The following is a 21813-nucleotide window of genomic DNA, read 5'->3' as shown; positions in this document are numbered from 1 at the left end:
TCATATTTAGCATTAAAAAGTTATCTGAAGCAAAGTACATGCAGGACACTTACTTAAACAGTATTATAGATGATACCATATCAATTGCTTAACATGATGCATCCTAAGGAAACCATTCACTTTTCTATAGGCTATTAATTATTATTTTAAGTATTACTATAGTGCCTAGTCATGTCTGATATTTTCTATCTTTAATGAGTCCCTCAGTAATTTCTTAGCTGTTGTACATTTGGGGGAGCATTTGTGATGGGTAGTAGAGACCCTATGAGGTCCCAAAAGAGGCTCCCTGTTTGCCCCATATAGCAATGATTTGTTTATAACTTGATAGGAAGAGTGTTTAACATTACACTCTACTTAATGAAGTTAGGATTTCCACAGGATGAGAGCTTCAAGCCTTTAGAACACGGTCCTGTAACAACAATATTTGCCATTTTATACTACATGTATGTTATTTTATTCTCAGTGGTCTGGAGTCACTGGTTTACAGCCCAGTTCTGACAGGTGTGGAGCACTCTGGCCCTGATCCATCAAAAACAGGCATGTCCTTAATGCTCAGCACGGGACTAGTTCCAGGGACATAAATGCTTTGCTGGATCAGGGCAAGAGAGCTCAGCACCTTGCAGCATCAAGCCCGTATTTAATATTTGTTAATAAAAATGGTGTTTTGCCATAGGAAACATGGGCTGGATCCTCAGCCAGTATAAACTGGCACAGCTCCACTGGCTTTGAGCAATGCAGGCCAGTTTACACAGCTGGGGATTCCCGCCCTAGGTTTTTCCAACTTTCAAACTGAAATTCTTCTTCAGTTCTGATGTCCCATGACTTAGAATTGCAAACAATCAATCATTGTAATGCATATGGCGTATTGTTAAAATATTCATAGAGGGCCCTCACCTGTACTGCCCAGTGAAGAGCTGTTTTAAAGTCTTTGTCCACCAGAGTTGGATCTGCTCCTTTCTGCAGCAGGGTTTGCACATGCTGGGGCCGATTGTGGAAAGCAGCCCAGTGAAGTGCAGTCATTCCCTTAATAAACAAATAAATAAAAATCACAATCCAAGACAGTAAAGAATTATCATTCACAGGAAGATTTAAAACTTCAAAGGATTTAATTTTCCTTTTAATTAGAGATGAGTTGGACAATTTGGAGATCAGTCTGGAGTGGGGAAATCCACCTTCTCAAGATTGAATAATTTGAAGCAGTTTCTGGCTTAATGGGGTTGTATCAAAAAAAGAAGTAGCCAATAAAAAAAAAATTGACTACTAGAGAAGACTGATATAAAAGAGGCATGTATCTAATATTTGTAAATGTTTATAGCTTGCTTATATTATAAGTAATACATCAGTCAGAAGTATAATAGGTTACTCATAGGTTAAGGTTTCATACCATTTCCAATAGAAAGCCCTCTTTTAGGCTTGTATTTTATCACAATGCAACAGCCTTATCTCTAACTCACAATAATTACTATGGGCTAGATTCTCAGCTGGTGTAAAGCCGTCTAGCCCCACTGATTTCAGTTTGTGCCAGCTGAGGAAGTGGGCCAATTATTTTTAATAGTAATCTCAAAATAAAAACACATCACAGGCACCATTTTGAAAGAGAACAAAAAACCAAAACGAACGGAGAACTTGATTCTCTGCTCTAGCCAAGCTGTCCTTATACAGTGCAAACTGGTCTTAGCAGACCAAGAAACCACCTTCTATGTGCACATTAATCAGCATCAAAAGCAAGTCCACATGCACACTTTAAATCTATGTTACACACTTTTCCTATCAAGTTATCTAAGCAACATCAGTCTTAAGAAACATAATATAAGTACCATTTTTGTTTGGTGGTTTGTTATACACCCACCTTGCAAGCATCAATGACTACACAATGTGTGGAAATCAGTTCCATTGTTTCTCTTAGTTTCCAAGAGGGTAAAAACCCAAATTATGTAGAATAGAAGCGAAATTAAAACTTCAAATAAAACTCCACAAATTAGAATACAAGCTCCCTGGGGAAAAGACCTGTCATTTGTTTTGCCTGTATGATGCCATTCGTGTGTACAGAAACGCTTGCCAAAAAAGTCCAAATTCCTTAACATTAGTTTCTCTCGGCTCATCAGGTATGGGCAGGGGTTGGGAAGTCCAAATGCAAATAGGGAGGCGACAACAGTCAAACCAGGTTTTGGTTATTTTGGTTTTGCAAGACTTCATCATTGGGGTTTTGTCTTTTGTAAAAATAAAAACAAGTGTTAAAGCCAGCCCCATTTAAGTTAATGGGAGTTTTTCCATAGACTTCAATGGTGCCAGGAGTTCACCCCAGGGACCTGACACTGCTGATGGACACTGAAAATCCTGGGACTCTTGACCTGAGGCTCTACAGCAGTGTTTTCTACCCTGAGAAGTAAGTATGAAGCTAGTTCCGGGGAACAATGAGTCAGTGACCAGGGCAAGCTCCTGGACTCCAGATCAGCCTCCTTTCATCCATCTGCTGATAAAAGTGGTAGGTGTCCCCTTGAAAAATTACCCACCTCCCAGCTCCCATTTTGGTTCCTAATGAGCAGGCCTGCAGGCAGCAGCTCACATACCTAAACTTCTTTGCTGCTGTCTGTGTCCCCTCCAAAGGTGGCATGTCATGTATTATTAGAAAACTAATAACTCCCTGATCATTAATATTTGCATGTGATGTACATACAATAAACCCACCAAGGAATTTACAGATATGTGCTGGAAATATGTTCTGAAAATGTATTTGTCGACCAGTGCCAGTTCCAGACAAAGAAATGCGCTTGAATGAGTCTCCAGTATAAATTAACCAAGGTGTGATCAAAGACAAAGAAAAGCACATTGCCATGCAAGTTAAACAAAGCCATCAGGAGAGCAAGTGGGGACAGATAATCACTTTATAACCTTGACAGGGGTTGGAAACTGCACCCTCAGGAAGCCTTCCTGAGGAATTGTGTGCCTCTGATTTTTGTTCAGCTGCCCTGCTTCTGGGGGGATTTTCGATACACATCATCTCCTGGCAGCCTCCACTGAAAGTCCTTAGAGATAGCCAGTCATAGAAACAGTGCAGCTGCCAGCTGTATTTCTTACTATTTAAAGTGTTTTTTTTTTTTTGGGGGGGGGGGGGTTATAAAGTTACCGAAAAACTTGAGTATTTTCCTTTAAATTGGGCAATAACTAGGAGAAGAGCTTGCTTAGTGCAAACAAACTCTGAGCACATTTCCAAGCAAATATGAATAACCAGGGGTCTAGCACAGAGCCTTCAACCAAATATTGATGCCAAGTGGTGTTTAATATACTTCGGACCCTGGAGATTTTAGGTTGAACGTGGTAACACGTACAGAGAAAGTGTTGAGGATTCCAAGTGTCCTTCATGGTTCACATTAAGTTTTAATTCTGTGCAACTCGCTGACAATATAACCCCACATTTTCAACATAGGGCCAAATCCTAGGTCCTGTTCAGGCTGTTGTAAGTCCCATATAGCCAAGTAAATAGGCTCTGCAAACCACAGTGCAAATGGGCATGAAGTACAAGGCAGGAAGGAAATTTGCAAGTTAGTGCCCTTCAGCAATGTCCTCAAGCTGCTGCCGGGCTGGAAGACACACAGTTGAAACAATGCACCGGATTCTCTGTTGTGTTCTGGCTCCTTTGTGCTGAATGGATGGAGCTGGTAAACAGCCAGATGTGGCAAACTGTGAGTTCCTCTGGTGTGGGATGTGGAGCCAGCATATCTAATCCATCTCCCTGGCACAGGGGTATATTTAGTTGGTGTATGATTAAGGACCATAGCAATCTGGCATAAAATGGTTGCTGTAACCTACAACAGGGCTTCAGGCAGATCTCCCAAGAACCATCTGCCTGATAGTGAGATGCTCAGTGAAGCAGAGAATCTGTCTAACTTGAAAATAAGCAAAGAAATCCCTATCTTGGCAGGTGAGGTAGGAAGGATGTACAGGGAAACATAACTGCTGGCATGTGGAGGGAGTGGGTTTATCGGCCCAGATTCCATTTGCATCTGCCAGCTCCATTTGAGAGTAGTCAGCCAGGAGATCTATGGTGAGGCAATCCACCATGTATATAAACGGTGAAAAATGAAACCGGCTTCTGTAAAGTGCTCTGAGGCCATTAGATGAGAGGTGCTAGCTCAGTGCAAAATATTATAATTAGGGCTGTCAAGCGATTAAAAAAATTAATTGCAGTTAATCGCAGTTTTAATCGCACTGTTAAAGAATAGAATACCCATTTATTTAAATATTTTTGGATGTTTTCCATATTTTCAAATATATTGATTTCAATTACAACACAGAATACAAAGTGTACAGTGCTCCCTTTATATTATTTTTATTACAAATATTTGCACTGTAAAAAAGATAAATAGTATTTTTCAATTCAACTCATACAAGTACTGTAGTGCAATCTCTATCATGAAAGTTGAACTTACAAATGTAGAATTATTATTTTTACATAACTCCCTTCAGCTGAGTGAGCCCTCGTTTGCAAGGGAGGGTGGATTTTACCTCGACTTGGTATGCAGTGGGCCAGGGAGGGAGGGAGGGACGGGGAAGGCTGATGCAGGGAGCGTGGGCTCGCCAGGCCATTATTCTCTATGACAGCATTTTATCAAACTTTTTGTGCTGGCGACCCTGTTTGGACAAAAAAAAAAAAAAAAAAAAAAATTTTTTTGACCCTCCCCACTAGAAAAAATTGTGACCCCCCCTTACCTTCAACCCTCCCCTCAGGGCACAGGGCTTCCCCACTTCAGGGTGTGGGGTTCTGGGCTTCAGTTGCTCTTGGGGCTCCAGCCCTTCTCGTATGTGGGGCTCCAGCTCAGCTTGGGGCTTCAGCCCCCTTCACTGCCCCCAAGCTGTGGGCTGGGGCTTCAGGCCCCCTCCTGCGGTGGATGCCTCCCTCCCCACCCAGAGGAATGTGATTAATGCTTTAATTTTGTTTTCAGTTAATCGCAGGCATTAATTGCAATTGACAACCCTAATTATAATTTACTATAATAAAATCAGTAGTTCTGTGGACCCATTTTAGGTGACAGGGAAGCATATTACCTGCTGCATGGGACCATTACAGCTGGTGCATGTTTACTCACCTCATTGTCCCGATGATTAATGTCACTTAGATGCGATTGCTGCAGCAGCACTGTTAGAAGCCTGTGGAAGCAAAGATATATTTAAAATGCTACATTCAAGGCTAAAACTGGATGAGAGGTTTTTAGAGAAACAGAACCCCCAGTTGAAAGCAAAATTAATAGCAATGATGGATGTGAACCAGAACCCCAGATCTGGTATGTGTTCATGTTTGAAAGCCAAACCCAGATCCAGTTCTGAAGTTTGTGGCTTACTCTATGTCTAACTAAAACCAAAACACAAACTCAACACTTGGAATCAGAGGTCACCTCTACACAAGTGCAAAAGCAGAAACAATCAGGAATAATTCCAGTGCTAGTTTCCAAAATAGTAAATGGGCATTAATATATCAGAATGTAGTGAATGCCTGAGCCATTTTTATAGACTAGAAATCAATAGAACTATTCATTGTGATCCTGTTTTAAAGTTTTAAACAAACATAAATGCAAATTTATTACCTTCCTATTTCACTTTTGTATTCTTTGATTAACAAGCCCCTATATGCACACACACACAGAGACAGGGTTAGATTACGGGTCACAGTCTCTCTGTTGGGAGTAAGGCAATTATTATGCCATAAACCGGAGTTTATGGAGCACTACATCTGTTTACTTTTGTAGAGAACTAGAGTATAAACACTCCCATGTTGTGGAGGGAATAGTTAGAACTATTACACGTGAGATGTTGGTTTTTCAGGTTATGGAGCCCTGAAATTGACAAGACAGTCAACAGCTGACGTAAGTAACATAGGGTACGTATACACTACCCGCTGGATCGGCGCGTAGCGATTGATCTATTGAGGATCGATTTATTGCTTATAGTGTAGACGCGATAAATCGATCCCCAATCGCTCTCCCATTGACTGCTGAACTCCAGCTCGGCAAGAGGCGGAAGCAAAGTCGACGGGGGAGCCGCGGCAATCGACCCTGTGCCGTGAGGACGCGAGATAAGTTGAACTAAGATACGCAACTTCAGCTACAAGAATAGCATAGCTGAAGTTGGCGTATCTTAGGTCGATTTTCCCCCTCCCCCAGTGTAGGCCAGGCCATAGTGTCTACACAGACACTGCGTCACCCTAACTACACCGACATAAGCCCTACGCATCTCATGGAGGTGGAGTTATTATGTTTATAGTAGGGCACTTACATCAGCAGGACTAGGCAGTAGTGTGTACACAGACATAATCGGGTTGACATAAGCTGCCTTACATTGACCTAATTGTATAGTGTAGACCAGGCTGTAGGTGGAGCAATGTTTTATAACCTGAAAGATTTTGCCCCAGGATTTTCATAATCACCCTTCAATTACTGCAGTTAACTCTGAAAATAGTCTGAAGCCACTAGATTTGGAGGAGGCAAAATTATGTTTTAAAGAAGGGCGCTGAGCATTCATTAAAGTGTGGAGATGGCAGGGTTATCCAAACAATCTTGTCACAACCTTATATCTTGTATCAGAATCAGCCAACATAGACCCTTATGCCAGAGTAGAATCCATGTGACATTGGCAGACGGAAGGGTCTGTGCTACCAGAAGCCCATTGTCAGATTGGGACCATAATGCTCACCCAAGGCATGGTGAGTTATGGGAGAGTACTTGCTCCCCCTTCAAACAAAATACAAGAGAAAGGCTCTTCTCTCCTTTGAAATCTTTTACTCCACTTCCTAGCTGGGCAATCCTGAATTGCTTACAGTATATTTTCTGCATCAAGTTGCCCTAGAATGTGTTCTATCAGTCTTAGGTTTAACAGAAGACAGGCTATGTAACTAAAGCAATAAATACATGTCCAAAATTAGAACATTAGTTATTTCATACCATTCTATAAACACCATTTGATAAATTCAAAGCCTATCATTCTTCTACAGTATTCCTGTGGTATACCTCATGCTCATCTGAAAACAGGTAAAGCTCAGGTGGATGTATGATTAACTTTAGCAGTGTGGATTGCAAAAATATAGCCAACTGTGACCCTGCAGCAGCATCCCACTCCTGTCTCTTTTCTAGCCACAAACCACCCAGAGACCTTCTTCTGGTCAAACACCTTGTGCAATTCATTCAGTCTTCTTCTCACCACCCTTATAAATGTTTGCAGGTCTATATTTACAACAGCATACACCCCTCCAGTCAGTCAGTTCCAGACTCAGACCCTAACAGGCCCACCAGTGTCTTCCTTCCCCCTGAGCACATCCTTCTTGTGCCTTTTCTACCTCTTGGGTAATGGGCTAATTAGCCTTTGGGGCTCTTCTCGGCCCATCCCAATCTATCAATTACTAGGCACAGCTTTTCCTCTCAGGTTTACTCCATGGCAATGTAATTGGTGATCCAGTGATCAGAGAGCTGGTACAGCTGCTGTCGCCCAGAGCTCTGCCACACAAACCTATAATGAAATGCAGTCCTGCCATTTATTTAGCTGTTTGTGCATTAAGCCAGAAAAAAATCATTCTGCAGTCATGGATTGCAAGCTATTAGACAGTACAACTGTTTTAAAGATGCTGCATTTGAAACTGCTTAGTGATCATTTGCAGAAGTTACAATTCTCCAAGGGGGCAAAAAAATGATTTGCTCGGAAGTGACGTACCAACGTGGCAGAACTAGGGTATAACACCCACAGATTCTTTTCTAACCAGATACTCTCTTCCAAAGTATTAAATCAATTAAAAATATTCTTCTGCCAATGCAACACCAGGGCCTGGACTCAGACTGGTATGATCACTAAAAAGCAAACGAGTGTTACAGCCCTTTCCTGAGGCATGCAGCCAATTGCATAGTCAGGCCATGTTATAATGAACTTAAAAGTCAGGTCATTTTGAGATTGCTGCAGGCCTGAATCTTACCTGTTCTGGGCCTTAAAGGGTGTAGATTTTTTTTTTTTTTTTGGTGGGAAGCAGAGGAAACATTTTTGCAGTAAACTGATATAAGTAATAAAACCCCAGACTGACAGCTCAGAAGTTTGGTATGTTAAAATAAGTCCAGGTGGAAATGGATGGAATGGATTAGCGGGTAGAAAGAAGGAGAGGTGATCAAAAGGTGCTTGATAAATTCATCTATCACATGGCTCTGTAATTTGTTACATAGTTCCACAAATTAACACGGGATGTAATCGACGAAATTAGTGTATGTGTGTGTAAATATACATACAACCCCCCCAACGCTGAAAATCTGCAACCACACAGATGAGCTGTGCTAATTTTAACTACACATGTAGCATGTGGAGAGTCAGCAGGGTCCTTTTATCCCATTTCTCACTGAAGGCTCAGCCACTCTACAAAACACGTATTGAAGTTTAAAAACTTGCCAGCCCTTGTGCCTGAAGTGTTTAAATGGACTGATTAAGGCCTGTCGATTTCAGTGTGGTCTGTGTGCTGCTAACTATTCCTCCAGCGCATTGACTCATAACAATGGGCTGCCAGTTCTTAGACTCAGGTGAGGAAGCACTTCATAATTAGCCACTGCATTTTGTCTTCCTTTCAAATCTAAATAGTTGGCAGACAGCAAAAATTAGTACAAAGGAAAATTTCACTAATGGGTATGGCACTCCAACTGTGCCTTCTGGTAACAGGGCAATCATATCCAGAACTAATTTAGTTGACTTGGGCTAATAAGACAGAAGAAAAAGAGCTGAGCAGCTGGCACACTCCTGTGTGGAGCAAAGGTCTGCTTGTTTCCATGGGGACTGTGAAAAAACTTCAGGGAACTCTGTGTGCTGCTGTTAAAGTAAATTACTGTTTCCTTTCTAATATCTGCATGTGCAGCGTTGCACAAACATAGCCTTTTCTCTTCGGAGGCTTTGTGTAATGATAATGCACTCTTGCTCTGAAACCTTCCAACTGTACCATCCAAGTGATGCATGAAAAACAATTATGAAGGTGCAAAATTAATATATACGGAGACATTATAGACTGTCACAATACTCACCTGTAACTTGAACATCAAGTTACAGCTTTGCTGCTTCAGACGTGTCAAACTGCCCCTAAGTTCTATGGGTTTCTTGCAACTTACATTTTCAGCCAGCCTCTTTCAGCTACCCATAAATGATTTACTCAGGAGAGATTTTGCATGAATTTGATCAGCTTATATAAATCAGGACTTGAAAGGCTTTAAGAAGCATTCCTGTTCACAAAGGAAACTATGATACAAATAGCACATTTGCTTGTGACTTGCTTTGGAGAACTGCCCTTCAGACTTTTTGATACATCTTTAGTAACAGTTGTCAAAAATCAACTGTACTACATCTTACCTGATCCTTTAGAACTACTTTCCATAGGATGGACCAAATCTTAACAGAGTTGGTCTTCTGGACAACTTTCCTCCCATTCATAATCCCACAGGTTGCCTCCCCTCCCAATAATAAACTATTATATTCAAAACAATAATATAAATACATCATATTATAAATATATTATATATACACATGTTATATAACAGAAACGTGTTCTATGACTGGGGCTCCAGGGCACTATATTAATACTAATAAATTATAATAATAATACAAATATTTATTATTTAATGCCATTAACATCATCCATATAATATTGTGGCAGCTGTAGCAATTACTTACATGAGAAAGTAACATTAGGAAAATATTTAATACATTTTTAGCTGTCTTTTAATGTAGTTGGAAACAAGGAGGAGCCAGAACCATGTGACCAGCCACCGCTCCATTGACCATGAGCAAGAACCACATTTTGGGAACCTCTGCTTTAGCATCTAACCTATAACATTTAATTTATATAATATGCAGTGGACATAGAGTGCAGGGCAACTGCTTTTGTGACTCCTGTTGGGAGACCTACATTTGTAAATAATGCTGAAGCTTGAGTTAAAGAAGACGACCCTGAACACTGGCACCAAGTTAGCTAGGGAAAATACAGCATTGAACTATCATGGGAACAAATTTCCTGTGGTATTTCTAGTATAGAGGACGGCTTGATCACGTTGGTGGTGATTGTTCACTGTGGGAAATCTGGAGCTTCAGCCTCCATTCTGAGTTCCATTGCTTTTGTGAGGTTTAAATCAGATTCTTCACCCTGCCTGAACATGTTCCTATAAAACAAGTGCAGCACAACGAGCCCTAGACTTAGGTCTAAAGTCCCAATAGCCTCTTCATTTAAATGTATGATAATCACCAGATGAAATAGCAAATTACAAGAGTAATTGCCACAGCTAGCTTGCCTGCCTACGCTGCCTCCAATCAGTCAATCTCCAGGGTCTTTTGGTGACTATGTACCGGACCAAGGAGATGTTTTACTCAAATAAGCAAACGCCCTTTTAATATGGGGGCTTACCTCACATTAGGCTCTGCGGTAGCAGCATGCAGTGGCAGTCTCCCATTTTTATCAGGTATGTTCTGCTTGGCACCATTTCGGAGCAGACTGACACAGCCTTCAAGCCACCCCTAGGAAAGAAAGTACGGAAGGTCAAAGAGGAACGGAGAAGATTTGGGGCCAGATCCTCATCTGGTGTAATTCTGTTTACACCAGCTGAGGATGTGTCCCTTGGTTTCAGAAAAACATCCTGTTAGGGCTTCAAAGATGGTTCATGTTTGGTTCAAGTCCTGGATTGGTCCATCCATTCATTGCTGTAATTAAACTTTTTAGTTCCACTGCATTTTGGCCTTTCTTTGGCTGTGGTGGGGCTGGAGGGCTGTTTTAAGATTTGCAGTAGACATGGCACTGAAAATGTTGCTAATTGCTGTTGTACTAGAAAGTCTTATGTACGTTCCTGCATATGGATTTTAATTAAATGGGAGTCAGCCAAGAGCCTGAGCATTTGATCTCATTTTCTTTATAAGAGGTTACCACAGGTAGTAAATCGATATGAAAAGCCTGAGAATTGGAGTTATTTCAGGTTTTGCTTTCAGCAATTCCTTTTTGTTTTAGCAAGTGGCTTTTTACAGAGTTGAAATAGAAGTGTTATACTGAAAATGGCACCATCATTTATGGGGACTGGTCACTGATGGGAGTAAAATGCTGCACTGTCACCTTCAAAAACAAACCAAAACAAATGAACACTCTGGTTCTCACTGAGCAAAGTATTTTGGCATGTGCTTGAGTCCAAAGGAAGTCAAATGTGCTTAAGTGCTTTTCTCAAACTGGGGCCTCTGCAGGGTCACTCCCCTGCAGCTCAAGTCATCTGCCTGCCAAGCATGAGCAGTATTTCCTGGGGCGAGATGGAATGAGGGAATTAAAGCACTCTTGTGTTGCCCACTGATCAAAGTTTTGTTGCAGGGAAGTTTGCAAACTAGGCTAATTCCAGCACTCAGTTGCATTCATGCACACATGCAATCCCATTGAAGTCAATCCTCTGGGCAGACATCACACCCAGATTCTCACTAGGTCTCATACTACATACAGCATAGAAACCACCACTCACAAATTTAAATCACATGTAGCACACTCACATAAGGCTCATGGATCTGAAATTTCCCCATGCATCCAAGTCTCTTACTCTCGTTGTCTATTTAACGCTAACCACGGGAGTATATTACAATGATTCACTCTCCCTACCCCAGGCACCTGATTAAATTGCAAAGGACCGTGAGCCTAATCCTTAGGACATCCATGGGGGTTTTAGCCTATGTAAATTTTGTGGCACTGGTCAGGCTATAATTTAATTAACCTTTTGGGGTGGGAAAGCAAATTGTCATCCTATCTCTGTTTAGCCTTAGAGACCATAAGGATAAGAAGTTCAGCTAAAATGGGGGAACTCTGAAGCCATGAGGCCAGCCTGAGTGACTGGAATGTTTTCCAGTCATTTATTTTTTTCAACAGATGTTTTTTCCCCCTTCCGGAAAAGAGGAAGGGAAAACACAGCATGTTACTAATCACGGGATTTTTTGAAAATATCTGGCAAAGGAAATATCTATTCTTGAAAACAACACGCATATTTAATATGTTTGAACAGATTGCCCATTCTGATATTTTAGACACATTTTCTAGCTGAAAATGTCACAGTGAAGCACTGTTCTTTGCACAGCTCTCTAGGACCACACAAGTCTTATTCTTATTCTCAAAATTAGTCTTTATTACTTCACCCTCTTGCCCTCCCAAAGTGCTCTGTAACAGACAGAAGTCTTGGTACCATATATGTTGCAAGAGATAAACTGGTGCGTCCACAGGCATCTTGAGTATTAATATTTGCTCCCATCTTCAACAGCAATTTCACTGTATCGACTTGGTGTCCCGAAACAGCATGCATCAAGGGGGTACAACCTTGGGGGGAAATAGATACTAATTAATTAAATAGATTTTAAGTGATTATAAGTGATAGCAAACAGATCAAAGTAGATTACCATAAGAAATAAAACAAAACCGCAATCTAAGCCTAATGTACTAGTTAGGATTTGAATCACGCAGTGTCTCATCCAGTTAGATAGTACAAGCAGGTTAGCTTTTGCATATACAGGCAGGCTTCCTTCTTTCCTGCCTGGGACCAGTATTTCCCCCGCCCCGCCCTCCCCCCCAGTTCAGTACTTTTTCTTCTAGTACTTTCAAGTGTTGTATTGTAGGGAGAGTGAGATCCAGTCATGATGATACCTTTCCCTTTTATATCTTCTTCCAACTTGCTGGAAAGCTCTTTTGCTGTGACCTGGGTCAAACATTTCCCATTGTATAGGGCTGTCTGAGAGGTTTCTATTGTACACAGTTCCTGGGGTAATCCTGGTGCTTGTGTGTATTTCCACAATAAGCCATCAACATTATTTTGCCTTTTTATTGCTATACCTGAAAGGCTGCTTGTGGGTGTTCTCAACCTCACAACATGTTTCAGGAACACATACATAGCCAAACTTCATAACATAGCATATACAATCCAATGATATATTAATGTCTCACAGATCAAGACTTTTAGAATAATACCTCACAAGGCATACTTTGTCTAAAACATATCATAATTATATGACAATGGTGAATATGGGGGTGCCAGGGTGTCACACAGATTATCTCAGTTACATCAGTGTGTGAATCCATTTCAACCAAGTTACTCTGGAGTTGAAATGTAATGATTAGTCTACTGCAGGCAGTTAGACATCCTGACTTTATTCTTCTGCTTTAGGAGCTGGAAGATCAAAAGGCTCTCATCTTGATTTTACTGAGATCCAGGGAACGATTTGAAGATAATACAAGGATCCCAATTTCTGAATCTAGATTTTACAGCCAGTTTTCTGAAACAGACACAGATATCTGCAGGGGTTTGTGTTTTTTTTAAATGATTGGGAACCCTGCAACTTTCATGCTAATCCTGGGAAAATGCCACTGTGGTAAAAACTAGACTCTTGATTGAACACAAAATACTTCAAGGGACAAGCTTTCAAAGATCTCTGGTTCAGATTCACTTGGAAAATACATGCCTGTAAAGACAACCAAGTAACTGCATGCACTCAGATGGCACCATGTCAGGCATGGCATGAGAACCTGAATAGAAAAAAGTATGCAGCTTCAAGCATAAAACAGGTAACTAATTATACATGCAATTGCTCTTTTGGCAAGAAACTGCATAAGTTACCATTTTATTAATTGTCTGTTTGTACCTGTGCCCATATTCAGCAAGCACAAATAACTGCTGGTGTCCACTTTTTAAAATTTGGCCAAATGAGTCTTTAAGATGTCCACAAATACATATAATTTGGATTTGACTAGAATAAATGATTTCTCCATCCTTCCCTGAAATTTCAGCAACTTTCCAGTATTTCTCTTCCTATGACAAACAATATAAATTCATGGCAGAGGACTTTGTGTCTCATGTCCACTGTCTGATACATGGGATATTTTTATTTATAGGTAAATAAATAAACTTGTAAGGAGGAAGAATAATATTATTTTATAGCGATCCAGGGAAATCCAAAAAGCATATTCCCAACGGATATCCCAAAGAAAATACCAATTTCCCATTCTACTGCTCATAAAGGGGAAAACTAGATATAATTCTACTTACGCTGTTTCACTAATTTTTAAAGTCAATATTAAAAATGGAAAAAAGATGATAGCTCAATCACATATTGTATTGATTAGCCCATTGGGAACAGTCTAAACAGTTTTACCCTCACTGTCGCAGCATTCTAATATTGAAGGATCTTCACGAATCACTGCAGTTAGTGTGTTGACATCGCCATTAGCAGCTGCTTGGTAAACCACAGTCAGGTCAATTTCTTCTGCCGAATCACCTAGAGACAGACACATTTGAGTAAGTATGTGGGGAAACTCTACAAATGATGAATGGTGAAAACAATCCCATTTATTTTCATGAGGCTGGGTTGACCACATAACTCATGAGAGGTCCAACCAAAAACAGATCCAGCCAATATGATGTTGCATTTGGTCATCTGAATCATGTTCTTCAATGTCAACAGCCTCCTACGAGTTCTCAGACAGAGTCACTGAGAAGTATGCACAAGCAACTTCCTGACGGGGCTAGGTTTCTGACTCAACTCATGAAAGCCATATTAATTGCACAGAATCAAGTCTGGAGTGAGAAACACTAAGTTGTAAAAAAAGAAACCCATTAATTAAGTTATGACCAATTTCTCAAAAGATTAGCAGCCACGTATGTATGTATGAATGATATAATGTAAGTTAAGGATACAGATATTTTCAGTTTCTTTATTACCTCACCACAAAACATGAAGTGGAGACTATGCACTTGTTTCCTCTGAAGTATTCTGATCCTCCTCCAGGAAATATAAATGTTTGCAATTTCGACGTTGGTTTTAAAGGCAAATAGTGTTTAAAACAAGGAAGTGTAAACTGGCTGGTGAAGATCAATGAGAACTGTATAATCCTCATTTTCTCTTTGCATTCTATAGTGCCAGGTGGTACAAAAATGCTGATTTAAAACTGAAGTAACATATTCCGACAGGTGATCCTGATGATAGTTTGCAAACTGACATGGACATTGGTCCAATTTAAAATAAGCTTCCCTGAGGGGTGAAGGTGGGGTGGCTGGTGAAGAAAGCATTGGAGCCATCTCTGCCAGAATGCATCAGTGCAGAGTTCGCCTGTACAGGGGCTATGACACTGGCGATCTCCAGCTGCTTTAAGGCCACTTTGTACCATGGCCATGCAGAGTGGTCTTAGTTTGCTGGAGAATCCAGCCAAGTACCATACAGTACTTCTTTAACTCCCAGGGATGTGAGACTTAGTTGTTTGTAAAGCACCTCTGTTGCAACACTCTGCACTATTTAACTGCACTTAAAAATGAAAGAATAAAAAGTATGGATTAACATATCTTCATTGCACAATCTAATACTGAAGAATGAAATCCTGTTTGCTCCGAAACTTTATTTTGCAGATTACCACAAGTGATGTAAAGTTACACTGGAAGCTAACCACAAGCAGGGCTTTGCACCTAATATTTTCAAATAATCAGACCGTTTGTCTGTTATATCATTAGTAACCAGCTATAGTCTTCAAACACAAAAAAATTTGCTTCCAGGTTCTCTTGATTGTGCTCCATGTATCATTTTATTCTAGCAGCTGGGTTTTTAATTCTGTTTCAGAAAGGCTGGTAAATAGAGTCTACCCTTACCAAAGTGAATGGTTGGTCATTACTTTGCCTATGCCTGCATTTGGATTTCATGCAACCGTAAGTCCTGCTTACATATTACTGCCATGCACAGATTAGAGTCCTAAAAGGGTTGTGTGCCTGGCAAGGAAAAAGTAAAAAGCAAAAAACAATCATGGGTTCACTAGAGAAATTACTTAATTTAGCCAAGTGCAATCCTTCAGAAAAAAATATTTTTTAAATTAATCATCAACATCAACTCATAGAGAAGGCAAACAAAAAGGAAGAAAGGACACAAGGAAGAAAGGAGAGCAGCAGAATACGGACCCTGGACTTCAGAAAAGCAGACTTTGACTCCCTCAGGGAACAGATGGGCAGGATCCCCTGGGAGAATAACATGAAGGGCAAAGGGGTCCAGGAGAGCTGGCTGTATTTTAAAGAATCCTTATTGAGGTTGCAGGAACAAACCATCCCGATGTGTAGAAAGAATAGTAAATATGGCAGGCGACCAGCTTGGCTAAACAGTGAAATCCTTGCTGATCTTAAACGCAAAAAAGAGGCTTATAAGGAGTGGAAGATTGGACAAATGACCAGGGAGGAGTATAAAAATATTGCTCAGGCGTGCAGGAGTGAAATCAGGAAGGCCAAATCACACTTGGAGTTGCAGTTAGCAAGAGATGTTAAGAGTAACAAGAAGGGTTTCTTCAGGTATGTTAGCAACAAGAAGAAAATCAAGGAAAGTGTGGGCCCCTTACTGAATGAGGGAGGCAACCTAGTGACCGAGGATGTGGAAAAAGCTAATGTACTCAATGATTTTTTTGCCTCTGTCTTCACGCACAAGGTCAGCTCCCAGATTGCTGCACTGGGCAGTACGGCATGGGGAGAAGGTGGCCAACCCTCTGTGGAGAAAGAAGTGGTTCGGGACTATTTAGAAAAACTGGACGTGCACAAGTCCATGGGGCCGGATGCGCTGCATCCGAGGGTGCTAAAGGAGTTGGCGGGTGAGATTGCAGAGCCATTAGCCATTATTTTTGAAAACTCATGGCGATCGGGGGAGGTCCCAGATGACTGGAAAAAGGCTAATGTAGTGCCCATCTTTAAAAAAGGGAAGAAGGAGGATCCGGGGAACTACAGGCCAGTCAGCCTCACCTCAGTCCCTGGAAAAATCATGGAGCAGGTCCTCAAGGAATCAATTATGAAACATTTAGAGGAGAGGAAAGTGATCAGGAACAGTCAGCATGGATTCACGAAGGGGAAGTCGTGCCTGACTAACCTAATTGCCTTCTATGATGAGATAACTGGCTCTGTGGATGAGGGGAAAGCAGTGGATGTGTTATTTCTTGACTTTAGCAAAGCTTTTGATACTGTCTCCCACAGTATTCTTGCCACCAAGTTAAAGAAGTATGGGCTGGATGAATGGACTGTAAAGTGGATAGAAAGCTGGCTAGATCGTCGGGCTCAACGGGTAGTGATCAATGGCTCCATGTCTAGTTGGCAGCCGGTTTCAAGTGGAGTGCCCCAAGGGTCGGTCCTGGGGCCGGTTTTGTTTAATATCTTTATTAATGATCTGGAGGATGGTGTGGACTGCACTCTCAGCAAGTTTGCAGATGACACTAAACTAGGAGGCGTGGTAGATACACTAGAGGGTAGGGATCGGATACAGAGGGACCTAGACAAATTAGAGGATTGGGCAGAAAAAAACCTGATGAGGTTCAACAAGGACAAGTGCAGAGTCCTGCACTTAGGACGGAAGAATCCCATGCACTGCTACAGACTAGGGACCGAATGGCTAGGTAGCAGTTCTGCTGAAAAGGACCTAGGGGTCACAGTGGACGAGAAGCTGGATATGAGTCAACAGTGTGCTCTTGTTGCCAAGAAGGCTAACGGCATTTTGGGCTGTATAAGTAGGGGCATTGCCAGCAGATCGAGGAACGTGATCGTTCCCCTTTATTCGACATTGGTGAGGCCTCATCTGGAATACTGTGTCCAGTTTTGGTCCCCACACTACAAGAAGGATGTGGAAAAATTGGAAAGAGTCCAGCGGAGGGCAACAAAAATGATTAGGGGTCTGGAGCACATGACTTATGAGGAGAGGCTGAGAGAACTGGGATTGTTTAGTCTCCAGAAGAGAAGAATGAGGGGGGATTTGATAGCAGCCTTCAACTACCTGAAGGGGGGTTCCAAAGAGGATGGAGCTCGGCTGTTCTCAGTGGTGGCAGATGACAGAACAAGGAGCAATGGTCTCAAGTTGCAGTGGGGGAGGTCCAGGTTGGATATCAGGAAAAACTATTTCACTAGGAGGGTGGTGAAACACTGGAATGCGTTACCTAGGGAGGTGGTGGAGTCTCCTTCCTTGGAGGTTTTTAAGGCCCGGCTTGACAAAGCCCTGGCTGGGATGATTTAGCTGGGAATTGGTCCTGCTTTGAGCAGGGGGTTGGACTAGATGACCTCTTGAGGTCCCTTCCAACTCTGATATTCTATGATTCTATGAAAAAGGCCTCTATGGTTACTCAAGGATAACAGCTTGGTCAGAGGAAAAGTCCAGGAGTCTCATTTCAGAGGAGGTTACACTAGTTTCATTAACAGTTACAGAAGACCAAGTGCAAAGCAGTTGCTTATTAGCAATAGTTGAGTTCTGCTTCAATTACAATGAACTTCACCAGTCAAAACGTTTTGAAAATGCAGGTGAAAGTCTCTTTTCATCTAATTTACTCCTTCATTTCTGGGAATCTTATTTGTTTTCATGTTGGGATTCTTTTGGAATTTATCTATAATTTCACTGGTGGCCCTTATTCCAAAAGGCAGCTTTGTCTCACTAGACAGAGGTTGCAGTCTCTGTGACATCTATTACTGAACCATGAGCACACTCTTCTGAGACTTCTGTACCAGTGATGAGGAAAAATAATGTCCAAGTAAATTTCAATAACAATGAAAACAAAGTAAAAAAATGCATGTTTTAATACAGTATTATATAAGCTTAAAACTAAAAAGACTCCTAATTCATCATACCATGATGAGATTTTCAAGTGTGTTGTAATCCAAAAGTGTAGTGACATAGTTGAAAGTCACTGACTCTGTGACATTCTCACTCCACTCCCAGAAATAGTTAAAAAAATTCAGCTATCTGTACAAGAGAAAAAGTAAATGATCGATGGGTATAGTCTCTCTCTCTCTCTCTCTCTCTCTCTCACACACACACACACACACACATTCATTTTGGTGAGAATGTGGCCTATTATCTGAATAAATAAAAATTATGATTAACTCCCGTATTATTATACGTTACATTTTCAAGGTTAGGTGTGGGTGTCTACCATGGCATATTAGTATGTGCTTTACTTATATACACAAACACGTTCTTTTCATGCCCACATAGCCAGTAGGTGCCTATCTGTCCATGTGCATGTGCAAATACCTTATTTGTGTATTCACACTGAATATTTGCAAATGAGTTGAAGGGTACATGTGCGATTGCTTGGTCCTAACTTTGAAAATCCCACCCAATATCTTCCCTCAGCCACCTACCAAATCTACACTGCATGAGATGGCACAAACACCAGTTGGAGTCCTGAAGTTGTGAAGAATATTCCCAGTTTACATACGTTGCATATATGTTGCTTATAGGGCAAATTACTAGACTACTTCCAAGGTGTGAACATGTAACTCGTTTCGTCAGCAAAAACAACACCATTTAAGTAACGTGCCAACGAGTCAATTTTAAGTCTTTTTTTTTAAGGAAAGAAGTAGTTTAAGAGCAAAATTGCTTCATGATAAAGCTAAATCAAAAAGCTAAATAAGTGAGTTCCTCACTGAAAGTTATTTCACTTAACACTGACATTAATTCATCTGAGCCTTCTGTCATTTTGGTAACTTCTTTTCTTCTCCCATTATCTCTGGTATTCAGCCTGTACGCATGAGAGAGGGAGAATGAGAACAGACTGGCTAGACTATATAGTGCATGTGATATTGCCTGATTTGAGGGCTGTAAAACAGCCATTGTTCTTTCTTGAACTCAGACTCAGACTTTAAGGCGACAAGGAACCATCATGAGCCTGACCTCCTAAACATTGCACAGATCTTCACCTACCCACTCCTGTAATAGACCTAGAACCTCTGGCTGTGTTACTGACGTCCTTAGATATTGAGTTAAAGACTTAAAGTTACATAAAATCCACCATTACCCTAGTTCAAACCAGCAAGTGCTTGTGTCCCACGCTGCAGAGGAAGGAAAAAAAAATAGGGTCTCTGCCATTCTGACCTGGGGAAAATTCCTTCTCGACCCCAAATATGGTGATCAGTTGCACCATGAGCACATCAGCTAGATCCACCAACCAGACATCTGGGAAAGAATTCTCTGTAGTAATTCAGAGCCCTCCCCATCTTCAGACATTGGAGGTATTTGCTAATATTTGTGGAGGGACAATATACCATTGTAGGCAACCTCATCATACCATCGCCTCCAGAAACTTATCAAGCTCAGTCTGAAAACAAGTTAGGTTTTTTGCCCCCACTACTCCCCTTGGACAGCTCCAGAAGGTTCCAGAAGGTCCCCTTGGAAGGTTCCAGAACTTCTCTTCTGATAGTTACAATCCTTTTTCTAATTTCAAGCCTAAATTTATTAATGGCCAATTTATATTCATTTGTTCTTGTGTCAACATTGGCCCTTAACTTAAAAAATTCCTCTCCCTTCTCCCCAGTGTTTATCCCATTGATGAATTTATACATCCTCTCAGTCTTCGTTTGGTTAGGTTAAATATGCCAAGTACCGTAAATCGCCTCTCATAAGGTAGATTCTCCATTCCTTTGATCAGCCTAGTAGCCCTTCTCTGCACCTGTCCCTGTTTGAATTAATCTTTCTTAAACATAGGAGACCAGAACTGCACACAGTATTCCAGATGCGATTTCACCAGTGCCTCATATAATGATAATAATACTTCTATATCTCTACTGGAAGTACCTTGCCAGATGCATCCTAGTATTGCATTAGTCTTTTTCACAATCGCATCACATTGGCAGCTCATAGTCATCCTGTCATTCACCAATACATCCAGGTCTTTCTCCTCTTCAGTCGCTTCCAACTTATACATCCTCAGTTTATAGCAGAAATTCTTGTTGTTAGTTCCTTGTACCTGCAGGGATCAGGTGTCACTGGCCCTGTGGCAGCCTCTTCGGCCCTACTCCTATGGACCTGCTCTCTCATTCACCAGCTGGGAGTGCTGGAGCTGTCCCCAGGCAAGAGCCATTCAACAGCACGATGGCCTCCCCAATTGCTAGGGGCTTGCCCTCCTCCTCACAGTTCTAACCGGGGGTGTCGTCTCTGCCCCGCCAGGTCCTCAGCCTTCCCTGCACCTTGTGCCTGCAGGGTTCAGGTGTCAGTCACCTCGTGGCCATGCAGGGAGCCCTCTGCAGCTCCGTTGTCATGGCCCTGCTCACTTGTTCACCAGCTAGAGTATGGGCAAGAAAAGTTCAGAAGGGGATCATCTCCCCGATAGCTGGGAGCTTGTCCTCCTCCTTGCAGTCCTGACAGAGATCTTTGCTCTGCTGGGCCAGGACTGTAGCCTCCCCTCACCCTGTGTCTGGTATCTTGGGCCCCTTGGCCATGCAGGGAGCCCCCTGCAGCCCTGCCCTAACCCTAACTCCAGCCCTATCCTCCTTAATTTCTAGCACCTGTAAAAATAAAGATAGTTAAAAACTGAAACCAAATCTATATTAATCATCAAAATTGAAAAACAAAAACAAAAAACAACCCCAAACCCAACCTCCCCCAAATTCTGCCAACCCTACTTATAATGTAATAAATGTTGCTAGGTAACACTTTACGTCTTCACAGTACAACAGCCCTCAAAGCCTCACAACACCTCTGTGAAGTAGATTATTATTATTATTTCTATTTTACAGAAGGGGGCACTAAGGCAAAGGGGGCCGGGACATTTATGCTTAGAAAGGATTACAGGATGGGTCCAGAAAAACCAGGTCGTTTGCCCAAGCCCACAGATGGCATTGGTTCCAATGCTAATGAAAAATAAGCAGTCCTCCACTGGCCATGAGTAATTCTTACAGACAAATTATCTCTTTGTGCATTTCAGAGGTTTTACTGGGTGCCTATTAAAGAGCCACATGGGGTATATTTCCTAGTAGTTAGAGTTTCTTTCACTTCAACTAATCTGCTTTTGAAAGTGTACTAGATCTAATTATT

At 41.5% G+C, this 21813-nt stretch overlaps 1 protein-coding gene across 1 annotated transcript in view; it reads right to left on the bottom strand.

Moving 5' to 3' along the window:
• ANKRD55 (ankyrin repeat domain 55) overlaps window positions 1-21813 on the bottom strand; it is a 66437-nt gene that overhangs the window by 33581 nt on the left and 11043 nt on the right. The window contains exons 2-6 of the mRNA XM_054031311.1: window positions 14158-14280; window positions 12201-12331; window positions 10406-10515; window positions 5088-5148; window positions 895-1023 (exon numbers count right to left, since the gene is read on the bottom strand). Coding sequence (XP_053887286.1) covers window positions 895-1023; window positions 5088-5148; window positions 10406-10515; window positions 12201-12331; window positions 14158-14280 — 554 coding nt within the window. The remainder of the gene's footprint in view (window positions 1-894; window positions 1024-5087; window positions 5149-10405; window positions 10516-12200; window positions 12332-14157; window positions 14281-21813) is intronic.

Source organism: Malaclemys terrapin, chromosome 6, assembly GCF_027887155.1.
Source record: "Malaclemys terrapin pileata isolate rMalTer1 chromosome 6, rMalTer1.hap1, whole genome shotgun sequence".
In the NCBI taxonomy this organism is placed as follows: Eukaryota; Metazoa; Chordata; order Testudines; family Emydidae; genus Malaclemys; species Malaclemys terrapin.
This window is presented reverse-complemented; position numbering and strand designations above follow the sequence as displayed.